Genomic DNA, 19,144 nt, shown 5'->3' with positions numbered 1-19,144 from the left:
CAGTCTCCAGGTACCGCATTTGTTGTTGTTATTATTATTGTTGTTATTATTTATTTATTTATTTAATAATATTTCTATACCACCCTTCTCCCGAAGGACTCAGGGCGGTGAACAGGGCAAGAATAAAAAATACAGAATTACAAAAATTAAAAAAAGATTAAATACATGCCCACTAAAAACAATCAATACTATATTAAAACCCCAATAAAACAACCGTAAAAACCCCGCCAATCCCCCCTCAGGCCAGACCGGCTTGTTCGAATAAAAATGTTTTTAGATCGCGGCGAAAGGAGCGAAGATCGGGCGCCATCCGGAGCTCAACCGGTAGCTGATTATTGTTGTTGTTGTTGTTGTTATTATTATTATTATTATTATTATTATTATTATTATTATTATTATTATTATTATTATTATTATTATTATTATTATTATTATTATTATTATTATTATTATTATTCCTCTTCCCGCGTGCCCACGAAATGGAAGCTCCTCTGCCGGGTTCCCACCCTGGCGGGGCAGCAGAGAGGCGCATCACGTGGGGCAGAGGAGCCCGGCCTCTCTGTGGGCAGCGGCCGGGCGAGAGGCTCCGCTGCTGTTGCTGGTGGTGCCGCCGCCACGCCTAGCCAAGACCCAGATTGGGAGGAGCGCCGGGAAGAGGCTGGGGGGGGGAGGGAGGAACGGCGCGGGTGGCGGAGGCGGCCGGAGCGAGCGGGGGAGATGGAGGCGCTGTGAGCGCGGCCAGGGGCTGCTTGACGGGCGGGGGTTGGCGGAGGAAAGGGGGGATCCACCAGGGCAGCGCCGAGCCGCTTTCCCCGCAGCAGCAGCAGCAGCAGCCGCCGCCGCCGCCGCAGCCGCAGCAGCAGCAGCCGCCTCGGCCGCCTCTCCTCTCCTCTCTTCTCCCAGGATGTCGCGCTCGGTGTTGCAGCCCAGCCAGCAGAAGCTGGCCGAGAAGCTGACCATCCTCAACGACCGCGGCGTCGGCATGCTGACTCGCCTCTACAACATTAAGAAGGTGCGCGGGCCCGTCTGCGGGGTGGGTGGGTGGGAGGGAGGGCGAAGCCGTGCGGGGACAGCGGGCCTGGGGCTCGCCCAGCAGCTGGAAGGGAGCGACTGGCTCCAATGGCTTTATTCCGCCAGCTGTGGGAATTTCCGGCCTGGCTTTGGGAAGGTGCGAGCGAGCCGCAAGGCCGCGCGCCAGGAGCATTTTCCGGCTGCTTGGAGGGGCGCGGGAGGAAAAGAGGCGAAGTCTCCGCTCTCCCACCTCCCCTGCCGGCCTTTCTTCCTAATCCTACGGCTGCTTCTTAACTCAGCAAGGCCTGCAAGGTGTGGGGAACTGATTTGCTCCAGGGCGGAGGCCCGGAATGCAAAGGGAGGCCGACCCGGGTTTTTTTATTATTATTATTATTTATTTATTTTAAAAACACACACACACACAAAAACTCCCATTTCCTTTACGCAGAGAGTTGGAGAAGGGGAGGTTGTAAACCGGGATTGGGCCGGATGCATCTTCTGGATTGATCCCATTTGCTCCATGGAAGTAGAGAGAGAGAGAGAGAGAGAGAGGAAATGTTTTCGCCACTGTTTCCTGAAACCGTGTGCAGTGGCTAATAGATGCCGTGTGTGTTTGTATGTATGTGTGCGTGCATGTACGCTTGTGTGTACATGTACGTTTCTGTATGCAGGAGATCTCAAACAGGATAATGTAATGCCTCCACTTTTCTCATCGGTCTGGTACTCTTGTTGCCCAAATTCTAATAAAACTATTAATGTTAATTGCTGTTTGCCCCGTGTCGTTATTGTTTGAAGTAAAATGCTCATTTGGAAAGATGGTAGATTCGCTGCTTAGTAAACACTTTTACATTAGGATTTACTATGTAACAGCTTCCCTGATTGCTAGCCAGAGGGGAGCACGGTGGGTTGAACATAAAGGAAGAAAAGTGAGATTCTTGACAGACTGTGCTTCAAATTATCAACGGTACCAACTTGCAGCATTAACATGCTAAAAAATTCAATATGTCGTTCTGTTCTCTCTGATGGTGTTTTTCTGAGAGTTTCCTGTTAAGTGTGTTGAAATTTAATTGGGAAAATAATCAAGTGGTTTTTGTTCTGATTTAATATATTAGATCATTATGTGAGCAGATACTAAAATATATGTATAAAACTACTGGGGCATCTTAGCTATAAAAATCGCTATGTGTTATAACACTGATATAAAACCTTTTGCTTTTAATAAGAAAGTACTTGGAATTGTGCTCATTGTTAGGTGGATTTCCCCCCCCCCCATACTCTTAACAACTTTATATATGTTTCATTATGTTATTCCTGTAAATGTGTGTATTATCAGTGTCCTTTGAATTATGTGGTAGCTTAGTTAAAAGACTTCTAGCCTTTAAAAGTGGGGTGGGGAAAAAAAGCTAAATTATCTTCTGGTGGCACATTGGCTAATTTCTGATTATCATTTAATACTACAGATAGTCCTCTACTTATGATCACAATGGAGCTCAAAATTTCCACTGCTAAGCAAAACAGTTGTTAAGTGAGTTTTGCCCCATTTTATGGCCTTTCTTTCCACAGTTAAGTAAATCACTGCAATTGTTAGTAATATTTGTTAAGTGAATCTGGCTTCCTTCCTTGACTTTGCTTGACAGAAGTTTGCAAAAGGTGATCACATGACCCTGGGACATTCCAACCGTCATAAATACATGGCAGTTATCAAGTGTCTGAATTTTGATCCTGTGACTGTGGGGATACCACAATGGTCATGTGTGAAAAACAGTATAAATCACTTTTTCAGTTCCATCATAACTAAGAATGGTCAATAAATGAATGGTAGTAAGTCGAGGACTACCTGTATTAGCATTCAAAACAGATGCTAACATCAGGCGTACAGCTCTACTTTTCAAAGGATATATTTCCAGGAAAGTACTGTAAAGACTGGTAACGCACTATTGTTAACTATAGCCATAGTAAATGTAACAGTCAAGTTGACCATACAGATCAAGCGCTCTTCCTTTGTTAAAATTTATCCATTGACCTTAGAGATTCTCTTTATGAATGGTGAGGGAGAAGGGACTGCCTACATTAGAGAAATCAAAATAATATTTGTTTCATTTTAGGAAGGTATCATAAAAATCTGCTAATGAGTCTTCATTAGGTAGGAAATACTGCCCAATTCGTACTTGTTACGATAACTTCATAGATCACATATAAAAAAAATAGCTTCTAAAAATGCAGCCTCAAAAAGCCCTTTTTTAAAAAAACCTACTGGTTTCTTACTCCCCAAGAAATCTGAGAAGGGTTAGTAACCGTGGTAAACATATCCATGAAATGGCTTTCAAATATTAAAAGTTCCTTAGTTATCAAAACAGTAATTTGGTTGAATATTATAGCATCTCCAAGTTCATAAAAGTTACGTACAGGCAATCCTCTGGTTTAACAAGAAATTCTATTCACAACGCTGTCAAATTTGTATGTAAGTCAGAACTTGTACTTACAAATGGATGGCCTATTACTAAAAATGGTGGGTGGCATTGGCCTTCCTTGAGCCAACAAAATGGTAAAACCGCTGCGCAATGAACCACTAAACCTCTGAAAACCATTAAAAACAGGCAGTTTCGGCGGTTCCTGAAAGCATTATGTGGCTTCAGTTCATCAGCTAGAATAGGGGTCTTCAAACTTGGCCCTTTTATGACTTGTGGCCTTCAACTCCCAGAATGCCTCAGCCAGCCTGGCTGAGGAATTCTGGGAGTTGAAGTTCACAAGTCATAAAAGGGTCAAGTTTGAAGACTCCTGAGCTAGAGGAAGGAGAACACTGTCCACCATTTTTAGTAATAGCCCAAGCATATCTAGGTCTGAAATCACCTGATACGTGGATTACCTATATCGGTCTCAAATGCTGCTTGAACTGAAAGTGAAAGTTTGACAATCTGCTTTTTTTCTTGATAAAGGAATAGCATCCTGTGTAGTTAGATCACTCCCAAGAACTTCAAAACTTGAGTGAATATCTTTCAGTTCCACCTCAATTACCTTTGGTTAATAAATTCACATAGGTATCTGTTACAAACCATAGTGATGTGAAAATATGCATATTATGCAAATGAAATTATTATGTAAACAGTCACAGAATGACATCTGATGGTAGTACATAAGTGATATCATGACATCCTCTGCTCTTCGCACCCCTATAACTTCAGGTAGTTCAGTCAAAATTATAGAACCCAGTTCTCCACCATTACAATGTTTGCATCCAGATTAATAGAACCATGGTCTACTCAATCCAATTCTCTGAATTTGCTCAACACAGTGAATCATAAATTATGGTATCAGGGTTTTCATTACTCACGTAGCTCCAAAGTAGCCAGCTATATGTAGTTGAGAGAGTTGTGTTCACCAGCTGTTGAATAATAATAATAAAAAATAGACATAATAAACAGCTGGGCTTGGTACAGTTCACCTTCTGCCAATTTTCTTTTACAGGAATGCTAATTGCAATTTTGTTTCTAGATTTTATACAGTACTCATCACTATGGTAACTGTAGAACTACTGATTAAAGCCGTTGTTTTTCATTGGTTTGGGCTGATGTGATCTGGTAGAGCAGAATGGATGAGATTCTAAACAGTGCAGGCTGCTATTTTTCATTCTCTTGCAAATCCTTTATTCAGGAAAATATATGCATATGAAAGGAGTCTTATAGTTTACAAGGGATCTTTTTCTCATATATCATCTTTTTCCATGAGAGTCTCCTGCCATTTATCCCTGTCTAATTTATTTTTACTTCGTTATTATAATCAGAGAAGTAACAAAACCAGGAAATCATCTATGGATTGATTAATGATGCTTCCAAACTGGAATCCCTAGGATCCCTATTTACTTTTTCTGATAAAGCCAGAATCTGAAACCAGGATTTATTCTTGGCTTCAGACTCTGACTTTTTTAGGAGGGTAAAAGTCATAGATTTGAGCTTTGGCGTAAAACAAGAAACTTATTTAGACTTTCTACTAGAGGATCAAAGTAAAAGCACTAGCATGCTTGTTAGATCCCAGCGAACCACAATTCTTGCTTCTAATGATATTCAAGCTGATTATTTTTGTTTTGTAGGATTACAAAAATTGGTCTGGCAATATGTGGCATTGTGGTTAGATGAATTGGCTGTTTTAAATATAAAAGCAGAAGTAAAAGCCATCAGTGGTAACACTTGACCGATTCCCATTGAATTGAAGCATTTTGAAACCAAATTAATTTTTTCTGGAAAGTGTAACTTCTTTGATTAAATTTGGAAAATGGCTAAAATAGTATTTCCATGGATAATATAGGCATCATTTTTCTCTCTCTCTTCCTTTTTTTTGTACAAGTCACTCGGTTGACTCAAAAGTAGCTGAAGTCCTCAGTTTTTTTATCTAATGCCCACTCTATGCTGGCCTGTTTTCTGGGGCAGTATAAAATTTGAAGAAGCAACCTTTTTTAAAAATGAAGTATAACTATTTAGAAATTTTCTGTCAGTGGTAGGAAACATGATATGACCAATAGTCATATTGTTCCCCCAAATTGTCTTCTGAGACCAAGTCATGTCAGTTTCTGTATCTCCTGACATCTCAGTGACAATTGTTATGTGGCTTTGGAGACCATGACTTTCTGAGCCCTCAGGAACCAGGTAAAATTGGTTTTACTTGCCCTTCATTTGGGAAAAAGAAAAAATAGGGCAAAGAAATACAAATGTTTAAAAGTTTACTAGTGTCTTGAAACACCAGCTAAACAGAAAAATACTTACGAGTGGGAAGGGGCAGTAAATGTTAGTGATTGAGATTAAGATTAAAATCAGCATTCTCTTCTTCTGATTTAGAATATTTGAATAAATTATTGGAGTTAATTGTTGAAAGAACTTTAGTAATTCATTACTATGTGCTTTCATATTTGGTAGAAGAGAAAAGTTGTTCCTGTTTTTGCATTAACTTTTATCTGAAAGATGAGCAATGCTATGGTTGCACATAGATTATTATCTGAGGCCTCATACGTCATAGTTTATGAAACTATGCTTTACAATCTCACCTCTGATATCTTGAGAAAGATTTTAACCTGCGTGAAGCATGAAGTTCTCAAGAACATCTGAACCAGGGCAATCAGTCTTTCCTGATTGGTTAATTGGTATTGAATTTCCTGCTTCTGAATAAAACTCCAACTGGTATATAGCAGGAGAAGTATGATTCTGTAGATAGTTTAAGTTTTAAATAACATGCATAATAAATTACAAATGTTGTTGTTTTTTTTTGTATTAGTATGTTGTGTGAACCCACTGTTATGGCTTAGTATTGTGGTAAGACTGATCAGACTACTACGTTAGAAATAATGTTTTAAAAGTCCGTTTTATGATTATATACAGTATAAATGAGATCAATTGTATGAATGTTACTTTTTGTCCCATGCAGTCCATAATTTTAAATACTGTTATTTCAGAAATTTTGCTATCTATTGCTGGATTTTTAAATAGTAATAACAATCAGATGGGAAACAGAATTACTAATGGAACTTATTTTCTAGTCAGTGCACTGTTACTAATGGGATTTATTATCTAGTCACTACACTGTTTATAAGTAAATTAAAATATGAATTTGGCAGTCCATAGTACATTTTAAGATCCCAGGTAGAATCTGAGTATGCATGTATACATTAAATAATTTGAGAAATGTAGAGATAGATATTATTTTTTCGCATTATCATTCTCCATGTTCACGTGTCTCAGTGCAGTAACAATCTTGGATTCAGCAATCTTGGATTCTACCTAGAAGGAACGTTTTCTTCAAGACATTTGTGTAGTATAAATTTGCTTATTTCTGAAAGCTTTGTTATAGGAAACTATTAAAGTTAGTAAATACTTTTGGTTAATGGATTTCTCAGAGACCTTAGTTGGGCCTGCTTTAGACACCTTAATAGGTTTTCACTTTAAAATATAATCCCACAGTGGATGGTGTTAACCCATGGTTTAATGAGCTGTCATTTTGCATGTATTCAGTGAGAATCCATTATTTGTGGACCTGACTTAATAGCAACATGCAAAGACAAAACCAAACAAAAGCATATTATAGCTTAGCACAGCGTGTAATTGGTCTAGCGCAGGGGTAGGCAACCTTGGCTCTTTCATGACTCGTGGACTTCAACTCCCAGAATTCCTGAGCCAGCTGGCTCAGAAATTCTGGGAGTTGAGGTCCACAAGTCATAAAAGAGCCAAGGTTGCCTACCCCTGGTCTAATGATTAAGGCACCAGGTTAGAAACTGGGAGGCCATGATTTTTAGTCCTGCCTTAGACATGAAAACCTGAATTTGGTCCAGTCACACACACACGGCTCAACTCAATTGAACAAGTTGTTGAGGAAAAAATAGGAGGAGGAAGGATTATTAGGAGGAAGATGTATTAACTGTGTCGAGTTATTTATAAAAATATGAAAGGCGTGATAAATATAGAAGTAAATAAATGTGTAAACTTGACCAACAAGCAAAAATATGTCTTGATTTACGGTAAAAACTTCCTGAAAAACTACAGTAACTTTACTAGCTACTAGAATACTAGAATTTCAGTATTATTGCTGTCAATGGATTGAAGCTTTCTTCTGCTGAATTCAATAAAGGTTTAGGAAAAGTTGGTGAATAATAGTTATGGACTGATGTTGCAGTTTCCCCTGAAATATGTTAAGCTCTGTTGTCTTTTAGATTCAAAACAGTGTTTGAAGTAATATTTGCAAAAGAGCTGCTTGTACCAATCTGTATGATTGGGATGCAGATAGTGTGAAATCTTTATTAGAAGGCACTCCTGTGGTTTTTATGTTCTAGCATTCTTGCCTGATTGTATGAAGTAAAGAAACACAGTAATTGTTAACCCTACAGAATGAAACACACTGGCTTCAAAACAGTAACGATTAAGACTTTACTAGATTGTTTTAAAATGCTACTTCCTGGGTTGTTAATTAAAATGCTTCTTTGCATGATATATAAACAAAGTTTTAATGGAACAACACAAGACCTTTAGATGCCTTATAGCCCTTGATGTCATTCTCTAAACTATAACTTTTTTCTACAAATAGTTTTTGTCATTAGCCTACCACGAGATGCTTAAGATGTGACTGAGAGCTGAATAAGTCAAGCTTCTTGGTTCTGATTCTTTTAAACCACAGCAGAACCATATGCCTTACCACAAACGTATTTTGAAACTGTCCTGAATTTCAGAAGTGGTTTGTACATGGTGTATAGTCTGTGGTTGGAAGGAAGTAAGCAATTTGAACAGAGGTAGCTAGAGAGATGATTTTCTGCAGTTTATTTATTTCAGAATCTTTCTTCCCCCCCCCCCCCCCTATGATTTAACCCTGCAATTAGAAATAATTTTTAAAAATCCAAATTGATTTTGAAATTCAAAATCCCCAACTGGGGTATGTCTTAATTATGTCAATCTGAAATGCCACAGTGGACAGTACAAGTTTTTGAATCTTCATGAATTATTACTTGGGCAAGTTGAAGTTTTGGAGAATTTGAAAAGTTGTACACTTTTTGTAAAACTTTGGTTGGTCTTAACAGGTATTACCCTCAGGTACATATTTTGGATTTAATTTTTAAACTTTTCAATCCTCCTGAGGCTGAAATTCAATCCAAGAATAACTTTATCAATAAAAGAAAGAGATCAATCCAAAACATAGATTAATTCAATTTAAACAGAAATAATTACAAGACATTACCAAAACCAGCAAAATTGTACATTTTTAACAGCTTGTATAGTTTTTATCCTGTCTTCTTTAGTTCAGGTTAGTTTTAGAATTTAGGGTTAGGGTTTTAGAATTTAGGAATATTTTATTAAAATCAGTTCATTATACATATTGCTGATTATAATTATGCATATTTTTGGCTGAAGAAAATTCTTAATTTATATTTCTCAAGCTATTATCTTAATTTCATAGGTTTGAACATTTTGCTGGTTTAAAATATTACGGTAAATAGAAGGAGAGACTAAAAGACTTAGTGATCTGCAATAAGATCGCTCAGTTTTTCTCTGGAATTTAAATTATGTGAAATGGGTCAGGGGTTATTTGCAAGATAGAATAAGTTAATCTTACTAATTCAGCAGATTTTTTTCCATGTCCGAATGGAGGCACTCCATTTATGCATGAATATGACAGGCATTGGTATCTAGAGAGAGTAGAATTTTTTAGGGTCTTCTATCAGTGACTGTTTAAGAATTAGGCTAGTCTTTTTTTAAAATCCCCTTCAGATATGTGTTCCCACCAGAATTCCCATCCAAAACCTTTTGAAAATTGTGTTAAATTAAAAAGTTTTCATTTTTTTAAAAAAAAGTACTTTGACATAAGATTACAACTATGTGTGTAGTGACTTGTAAAAGTTACAATGGCACTGAAAATAGTGAATTACGACCGGTCTTCACATGACAGTTGCAGCATCCCCATTGGTCACATGATCAAAATTCAGGTGCTTGGTAATTGGCCTTATTGATGATCATTATTTAAGATACTACCCCAGGGTCATGTGATCACCATTTGTAACCTTCCAGCTAGCTTCCAACAAGCAGAATCAATGGGAGAAGTCAGATTTGCTTAACAACTGCATGGTTTGCTTAACAACTGCAATGATTTTGCTTAACAACTTTGGCCAAAAAGATTGTAAAATAGGCCACAATTCACTTAACAGCTGTCTTGTTTAGCAACAGAAATTTTGGACTTGATTGTGGTTGTAAGTTGACGATTGCCCTGTAGTTAATTTAAAAACAAGCAGCATTTTTCTTCTGTATGTGAAACAGGCATATTGACTAAGCTGTTTAGAAAAAATCTTAAATATCTTCATGAAGCTCTTATGGCAAATTATATTCAATAAACATTAGATTTGCTGTAATGACTGGGATTTCCCCCCCCCCCCAAGTTCTTGGCTCTCGTTTCTATTACAGGTATGTAAGATTTTCACTGAGTTCTACTTCCAGAAGGTTTCCTGCACTATCAATTTGTTAATTCCCTTTCCTTGTCTCTCAGAATGATAACTTTGGGAGGTGATATGAGACATGTTTGTATTGAAAATTATGATTTGCACCTTTTAAATAACATATATGTAAATGGAGATAGTTAAAATGTTGACTGAGTATCAATATTTAGCTTTAACTCTGTTAATAGTTTTAGTTTGCATTCCTGAACCTGATGTTTATGGGAATTTTAAAAAAAATATTTTGTTTATGTGTAATCTTCTCTTTTTTGTTGTTGTTTCGTTACAATGCTTCCCCAGCAAGGACAAGTATGGAAGGTTTGCAAAGCTTTTTCACCTTCCCTCTGCCCGCTTTCAGATCAGCCTCATATTTCCATGATTTCTCTCTCTATTATTCACAACTGTAAATAATAATAATAAGTTGCCATTCTGGCTTTTCACTATATTGTATAGAAATGTGCAGCATGTTACAATTTGCATGAGACAGATTACACGAGAATTCTATGTTGAAGAAAAGGTGTTGGCACCAAATTAGAATTACTGCACAATTTTCTTTAAGAGTAGTTAATTTGAATTTGCTAATTGTACTTTGGGCATGGTTTTACTATGTACCACTGCTCCCAGATTGACTTTATTTTAGACTAGAACATTGTACTTTTAAGAAAAGGTTTACCTTTAGCAGTTAAGGTTAATATCTGCATTATGCAAAGTGATGGCCATCTGAGACATCACAAAATCCCGTAAGAACCCATTTAAACATTACTATGTTAGCAAGTGTGAGAAGGTTGGAAGTTTAGATAAAATTAAGGTTACCTAAATTAATGTTTAAGTTTTTTTAGGCTGGAAGCAGGTTGTCAGTACTAGTCAAATTGAGAATTGTTCCTGCCTGCCACCCACCATACTGACATTCAGTACATTTCAGAGTAGTACAACTGGATCCCCAGCTCAATTAAAGACTTGGTTTGTATGACAGAAATAATAATGTGGGGCTTGTGGTGTGTTTGTAGGTCAGAACATAAGAAATGTGGCTGCAGGTACAAAACTTGTGCCTAAAGGTCACCTTGATAAACACAGTTTAAATAGGTCTATTTCATTAGGACTTTTGCTTTCATTTACCTTTGAATGCACACTAGTGCTAATTGTTCACATTATAGACAGACCAATGCTAACTCTAAGCTGCTTGTTTCTTTGATTAAGATGAGACATAAAAATGTAATAAGCCCATGATTGTTAGGGTTTTTTTTTGCCAGTTGCTTAGCTTCAGTGAGCTAATAGTGAGCGCCTGTTACTCGTCCCAGCTTCTGCCAACCTAGCAGTTCGGAAGCACGTAAAAATGCAAGTAGAAAAATAGGGACCACTACGGTGGGAAGGTAACAGCGTTCTGTGCGCCTTTGGCGTCTAGTCATGCTGGCCACATGACCACGGAGACATCCTCAGACAAGCGCTGGCTCTTCGGCTTTGAAACGGAGATGAGCACCGGCCCCTAGAGTTGGAAACGACTAGCACGCATGTGCGGAGGAACCTTTACCTTTACTTTTAGCTTCATTAATTCAGGGTGGCAGTTAAAGATAAGCCTACTTCATACTCTGATACAAGGAGAATATTAGTTTCTTTTAAGATGGCTTTTTCCCTTCACTACTGTCCTGCATTAACTGCTTTGAAATGTCCACACACTTTTTTCCCCAGTAGGAGAACATTTCTGTACTGTGTCTCATTGCATTGTCCAGCTGCTATGACAATCTCCATTCATTTTTTTTTCACTTCACTATGAAGCCAAAGAGATATTTCTTTTTCTTGGTTGCAGATTATTTAAAACAAATGCTTGGTGAAAAGATTATATCTTTAGTTTCTTGTTTTTATTTTCTTCCATAGGCTTGCGGAGACCCAAAAGCTAAACCTTCATATCTTGTTGATAAAAATCTGGAATCAGCTGTTAAATTCATAGTCAGAAAATTTCCAGCTGTAGAGACACGGAATAATAATGTAAGTAATGAAACATTCCATAAATAATTGAATTTCATAAATGTCTCCCTTCTTTAATCAATTCTGTTAATGCAGCTGCTAGGGATTTATTAATGTTTCCATAATATCAGTTATGATACGATATGACATTTTTGTCGTGACTATTTTAGATGGAAAACTGACATTAAATAGTTGTACCTTTGTTAACGACATAATAGAAGAAGTATTCTGCTTGACTATTACTATGTCCTAAAACTTTTATATTTGGTTAGGAGCTTATCTAATTTAGAGTATGACCATACTAAGCAGTTACAATAGTTTTTGGGAACAGAATTTCAGTGGAACCCTTTGAGTGTGTAAGGGTTTATTGTGAGTATGTTTGAGATGTTCCAAACTCAGTGGAGAATTAGAAAATGTTTTGAAATAATTGCCACTAGAAATATTAACAGATACTTTCCAAGTATTACATAGCCATCACGCTTTTAAATTAACTATAGAGGAAAACTGAATGAAATAAATATATTTCTAAGCAAGTTTCTCATGGGCTCCTGCCTCTTGATTAAACTAGTCATTCCATCAAAACCTGGGGTAGAAAGAATACTATGACACTTTCTGAAAATTCATTTTTATATAACTTTATTGGTTTTAAGTTAAAAGGTAAGCAGAAAAAAAATCTGAAAATAAAAAGGTCAGAGAAGAAAAAAGTGAAAGTGCAAAAAAGGAAAAATAGAAAAGGCCTTCCAACTTTTTTCATATAGATAACAATTAAAATATACATCAGACTGTTTATCTAAGATTAACATTTGTCTATATTATTTCTATAATCCCATATAATTTTAATCATCGTCCCCAAAGTGGCTTCAAAGTAGAAATAATATCTGTCACAGACTTTGCTTTCATCAAAAGTGTCAATTTCATCATTTCTGGCAATTCCATCAGCTTCACCATCCATTAATCCACTGACTTTCTGAAAATTGTTGATGAGCTTTTATAGCACAGCATCTTCAAAGATGCCAAATAGGGGGCAGGGATGGGATATGTGTGTTTATATTGTTTTACAGTCTTATAAACCAGTTTATGGTGATCCTGAAAGGTACGTTAGAAATATAATAAATAAAATAGAATCATCTCCCACAATAATATTTCTAAGGGTCCAGCTCTCAATTTAGGTAATTGTGCAAGACGAAGCTATTTCTGTTCTTTTGGTATTGTGAAAGTGGATGCTTTGCCATCTGTTGAACAGGATGGAATAAAATACTCTCAAATCATGCCTTTTACTGTTCCCTACCTTTAGATTTATTTCAATTAATTCAGTGGTATTGCTATATTATCATATTTTGTTCAATAAAATAAGCATGCACTGCTTTAAAGATACTTATAATCTTAACTGAGGCCTGATAGAAATGTAGAAAGCTCTCCGTTGGTTAATTTTTTTATTTCTTCGTAATGGAAAATTGGGAGGAAGATAATCTTACCTATCTGTTTTTCTTCTCAGAAGTGGAAAGGGGAGGCAGGTAACGGGCTTGCATGATTTCTGCATGGAAGAGTTTGCACGACTGCTTGAAATTTCCTATGTCTGGGGCAGTTACTAAGTTCAGTAATTATATTCCTTTTTATGGTCCCACTTGGCAGTGTTAATATATTTATGTATCTAAAACTATTTCAGATGTATTTTATACTTGCTGTAAGTTGCATCCAGACAGTTAGGTTTACAGAAGGGTCATTGGAAATTAGTAAGGCTTATTAGCTATAGCCAAAGTCCCATTGATTTCTATAGATGTACTTTAAGAATGCTGAACTCTGATTCAAATGTTGTACATTGTCAACATTTCAAATAAGTACCGTATATACTTGAGTATAAGCCGAATTTTTCAGCCCACTTTTTGGGCTGAAAAATTCCACTTCGGCTTATACTCCAGTCAACAAAAAAACTTACCGAGGACTTGTGCGCGGCCGAGGCTTTGGTGCTTCCGGGATCACGCGCACCTCTCCCAAGCCACCGCCGTCCGGAGACCTGCCGAAGTTTGGGGAGGTTTGGGGAGGTGCGCGCGCACCTCCCCAAACCTCCCCAAACGTCGGCAGGTCTCCGGACCTCCGCGCCCTGCCTGCCTGCTTCTTTCCGAGACCTGCCGACGTTTGGGGAGGTGCCTCGGCCGCGCGCAAGTCCTCGGTAAGCTCCGGGCGGTCACTTGCTTCGCGTCTCCTGAGGGAAGGGGGGGCGACTGGAGCGGGAGTGTTTCCTCGCCTGCTGGGCGCCGCGATTTGCCCGGGGAACGCGCGGGCCCCGAATGGCAGCGTGGAGCGAGGAAGCGGACAGCCAGGGCTTCCCCGAGAGCCGCGGCCACACAGGGTATTCCTGTGTATTCAGGCTTGCAAAATGGCGGATCGAGCCTCTGCTGGCGGCAGAGGCTTGCAGAGCGCGGATCCAGCCTCCGCCGGCGGCGGAGGCTTGCAGAACGGCAGATCGGCTTATACTCGAGTCAATAACTTTTTCCAGTTTTTGGGGGTAAAATTGGGGGTCTCGGCTTATACTCGAGTCAGCTTATACTCAAGTATATACGGTAGTTTTGCAAGCCAAAAGAATATTTATTTATTTATTTGTTTTTATAAACCGCCCTTCTCCCGAGGGACTCGGGGCGGTGTACAGAATAAGGTAGGCATACAGAATGAACAATAGTGATGTGTAACTTTCAAATGCAATGACTTTGGCTTGATTTATATGTATACTTTCACAGTGGAAAGCATCATCCACCCATGAAAGGATTATTATTTACCCAGTGGAAAAGTGGTATTATAAGAGCCCAAATTCAGATATAATTTGTCCAAGGGTATACACTTCAAGACTCATTCAGAACATTTCTCCGTTTTTTTTTGTTATGTCCCACTGCAGTACCTGCAAACCAGTGGCGGTCTAAACAGTGACATAGACATGACATAGACACAAAGCAATTCATTTATAGTCGGAGATCATGCTGCTGAAATTTGATAGCAAAGTAGCTAGATTTGGACTGTACAATTTTGAGCAGGATGGAGATGGGTGGTTAAGCGAGGTTAAGGAATGGGAATGGTTTGTGATTCCAGCCATGTCTCTTCCATTGGGACCATCATTTGATTGTATGAGAAATCAGGAATTTGAGTTGTGACCTGATTGCTCAAAGGTTGGCCACTCCTACACTGAAGATTGATTCCCAAGGCCTAGGGAAATAGTCATTTCCTTCTATAACATCATTGGGATGGAAACTGTATAGATCTTGGAGATGGGGAATATTGTTCCAGAAAAGTTACCATATCAGACAAAGCATGGTTTGTAAGTCCTCCTAGATGCCATTTTTAATCAAGGGAATCCAAAGCATATGAACTCTACCAATCTTACTGGATGGGCGGAAACCATGAGAGATAGGTTCCTCAAATAAACTGGTCCTATCCATGAGGGTCTTCCTAGGACTAGGTGATAGCCAATGCCATGAATTGTACCCAGGACCTCACACACAACAAGTGCAGCTCATGAAGCAAAGGTATCACACTATACTAAGACACATTGAACATTGTTGGTACTGCATCTAAGACTGATGAATGGCTTTCAAGTGCACCTTCACGTAGAGAGCATTGCATTAGTCCAGCTGTGAGGTGACTAGGCCATATATGACCTTCTGGAGAGCTCTTTTTTGTAAAAATGGATGCAACTGGCCACCAAATGTAGCTGAGTAAAGGTCTTCTTGGCCCTCACTTGACCCCTGCTCTTTGAGCACGAACAATCAGTCTAAGCTGCTCCCCAGATTTTTCACTGGTCTTGGGAGTGGAGGAATGCAACCCCATCCAAGAATTAAGATGGAAAATCCCCAAAACAAAGGGAGAGAAAAGCATAGTTTTAGTTTGGATTTTCCTCTTGTCATATGATTACTTTTTGTTAAAAAGAGAGAAAAGTTGGATATCAGAACTAAGTTTTTAGGTAGGCAGCATATGTGTATATATTTTTATTTTATATTTTAATATTCTTCAAAGCTAATTTTAGGGTAGCGTTAGACAGGTTCTACCTGTTTACTATTATGCATCAGACACAAATGTTGCAACAAGAACAAAATCTCATGAGTCAACAGAAGTTGCCAAAACTGTATTTGGATTGCATACAATGCACTGAAAATAGTAGTTCGGTAAAATGATTAATTAAAGTTTGTACACCAAAGAAGTTTTAAAATTTGGAACTAATAAGGTTTTGGGGGTGGGTTTGCTTCAGTAATTTTTAGAATGAGATAGGCACTTAATTGTATGTTAAATAAATTCACTATTCAATGCTATGGGTGGAATAATTTTGTTAAAAAAAACCCTCCCAAATATACAAACAGCTGTCGGTTAGTATTCCTATCTTGAATGCACAAAAATATGTTATAAAATACAAATTAGAAGGAATTCCTGCTCCTTTTTTGGAATTCAAATGAAAAAAAAACAATGACAAAAAGGGAATGTTATTATAGTGCAGTATTTTTATGAGTCTTGCACCGCTATTGAGATAAAATGCTATCTGCTGATCCTTCAGTTGGCACTAAACAATGCCAGCATATCCTGTCTCTGTTGCCTCTGTTCTGAGAACCTATCAAATGAGGGGATCCTGGTTTGTCAGTCTGGCTTTATTGCTAACCCCTTTCAGCATGTCCATGGTCAGCAGGGAGAAACTGACTTACGGTTTCTGGCTAAAACTTTCTGAACAGATTTGTGTGCCTCTCTTCCCACACTCCATTTGGGCATCTCTTGAGATTGGTGGAGCAGTGGGCTAATGCCTCCTTAAGTAACACCAGCTGCCTGCAATTAGTGCAGGTTCGCATCCCACCAGGCTCAAGGTTGACTCAGCCTTCCATCCTTCCGAGGTAGGTAAAATGAGGACCCAGATTGTTGGGGGCAATTAAGCTGACTTTGTAATAATGCCGCTTGGGGTGTGTGTGAAAGCCCTAACAAGCAGGCATATACATAGAATGAAGGCTACTGCTAAGCTTGTAAGCCGCCCTGACTCTTCGGAGAAGGGCGGGATATAAATGTAATAATAATTTTTTTAAAAAAAAGTGAAATAAAGCAATATACATGTAGACAGCAGATCAGAGTTAACCCTACAGCAGGGGTAGGCAACTTTGGCTCTTTTATGATTCGTGGACTTCAACTCCCAGAATTCCTGAGCCAGCCATGCTGGCTCAGGAATTCTGGGAGTTGAAGTCCACGAATCATAAAAGAGCCAAAGTTGCCTATCCCTGCCCTAGAGAGTAGGAAAGCAGACACTATTGCAAATGGGCAAGCAGATAGATTCTGAATCTGGAACAACTGAAAGTGCAAGACGGACATTGTTTCGCCAATCTCTTATTTCAAGAGGAGTGAAACAAATCTAGGAAGGCTGGGAAAATAAACCAAAGCACAGTTCAGATATCATATTTTATTTCCTGGATAGTGCGTGAGGGAAATTACAGCTGCTATATGTAAACCACACTCTTAACACTATATATCAGAATATTGTTTAAGTGAATTGGCACCGATACACCCTCACTTCTCCAAAGAAGGTAGCGGAAATGCTGTTGTTTCAGAATAGCATTAGAGCAGAATTGTACTTCTTGGCCAAATAAAGTGGCGGAGATCTGTTTTTCTCCTCTGTACTTTCAGGCAGCCTGGAGAAGGCGTTTTCAAATTAGAGAAGAGAGAGGGCATAAAGGAAGAGAATCCAGGAGGCAGAATGCTAATTGGGAGAGGAGTTGCTGGAAGAGAAATGCTTGCAGTGGAGTATGGGGTAGTGATCAGATCTGAAAAGAAATTTCTTTTTTTTTTTGGTGAACTTTATTCTTTTTCATTTTTATTTTTTTTTTAATTTTATTAAATTTTAAATAAAAAAACAAGAACATTATTACAAAGTACTGAAAAGTGCACCAAATAGAAAAACACCAAAACATCCTAGACGCCAAAAAAACCAAAAACAACAACATTAGACAGGACCGTGGAGTGTAATACTACCCCTAATTTCTTTTTCTCGTGCATCCCAGGCTAAGTAACCTTTAATTACCAAATATTAGAAATCTATAATTGTATATATCTCCAGATTCTATACCTCAAATAATAATACACAATCATCTGGTATTTCCCCCGTTGAGATTAAATATTCTATTTTGTAACCATGAATACCAGGAGTCCCAACTAGATCTGAAAAGAAATTTCTGATCACACCCGCTTACAAGCCACTTGATCTGGCCGCTAAGAAAATGGATAATAAAGCATTCTAGACTTTACATGCTGTGAAGCAAGATTGGGATAGTGCTGGCTTAAAGGGAATATTCCAGTTGTATACAGGTAATCTTCGACTTACTGCCGTTTGTTTAATGACCGAAGTTAAAATGGCACTGAAAAAAAGTGACTAATGACCAGTTTTCACCATTATGGCTGATGCATCATCCCCGTGGTCACATGATCAAAATTCAAGTGCTTGGAAACCTGCATGTATTTATGACGCTTGCACTGTCCCGGGGGTTATCTGATCACCACACTTGTAACCTTCCCAGCCAGCTTCTGGCAAACAAAACCCAATGGGGGAAGCCAGATTTGCTAAACGACTGCATGATTCATTTAGCAACTTCAGTGATTCGCTTTTACAATTGTGGCAAAAACAAGGTCGTAAAATGAGGCCCAACTCACTTAATAATCGCCTTGCTTAGCAGTAGAAGTTTTCAGCTCCATTGTGGCCGTAAGTTGAGGACTACCTACGTAACAACTCAAAGGTGTTTTAGTTGTGGGCTTCGGGTAAGTGAATAGTATCATGTGATCAAGATGGAGGTCTGGAATGGTCAGAGTGCAAGGGTGTCTTGGGAAACTGCAAGTGGAGAGAGGAACTGGACAGTATCTTCCGAAATAATCAACTTTCAAGGACAAAATTAGATCTGGGATGTGAACTAATGCAAGATCCAAAGCCAGCTTTTAAAACAGATTCAGAGCGCCGAACATTATGTATCCCTCTTCTGCAGTACAGTCAAAATGAATTGGTTGGCGGTGATCAGAAACTTGATCTTCTGGATTTTTTTTTGCCCCTTGAATCTCCTGTAGATTCTCCTAGTACAACTAAGAAATCTGATTTGTAGATGTGACGGGGAGAAACTACATTCCATTTCTTAGTAGTGAGTAGAACAGTTTTAATTGGTACAGAGTACTATTATAAGCAGGAATGTATTGTTTCACGTCATGACTCAAGAATCTTTT

The 19,144-nt window shown here is 38.5% G+C and overlaps 1 protein-coding gene across 2 annotated transcripts in view; it reads left to right on the top strand.

Moving 5' to 3' along the window:
• Nucleotides 1-678: 678 nt before the first annotated feature.
• The window catches only part of NCKAP1 (NCK associated protein 1), a 77,911-nt gene continuing 59,445 nt past the window's right edge, over nucleotides 679-19,144 (top strand). For both annotated transcript variants that reach the window (XR_014024621.1, XM_081313885.1), the window contains exons 1-2: nucleotides 679-1,012; nucleotides 11,837-11,947. Coding sequence is in view for 1 of the 2 variants with exons in the window: in XM_081313885.1 (XP_081170011.1) it covers nucleotides 905-1,012; nucleotides 11,837-11,947 (219 nt within the window). In the remaining variant the exon portion in view is untranslated. The remainder of the gene's footprint in view (nucleotides 1,013-11,836; nucleotides 11,948-19,144) is intronic.

The sequence above is a fragment of the Vipera berus genome, assembly GCF_964194415.1.
Source record: "Vipera berus genome assembly, chromosome: 1".
NCBI classification, from domain to species: Eukaryota; Metazoa; Chordata; class Lepidosauria; order Squamata; family Viperidae; genus Vipera; species Vipera berus.
This window is presented reverse-complemented; position numbering and strand designations above follow the sequence as displayed.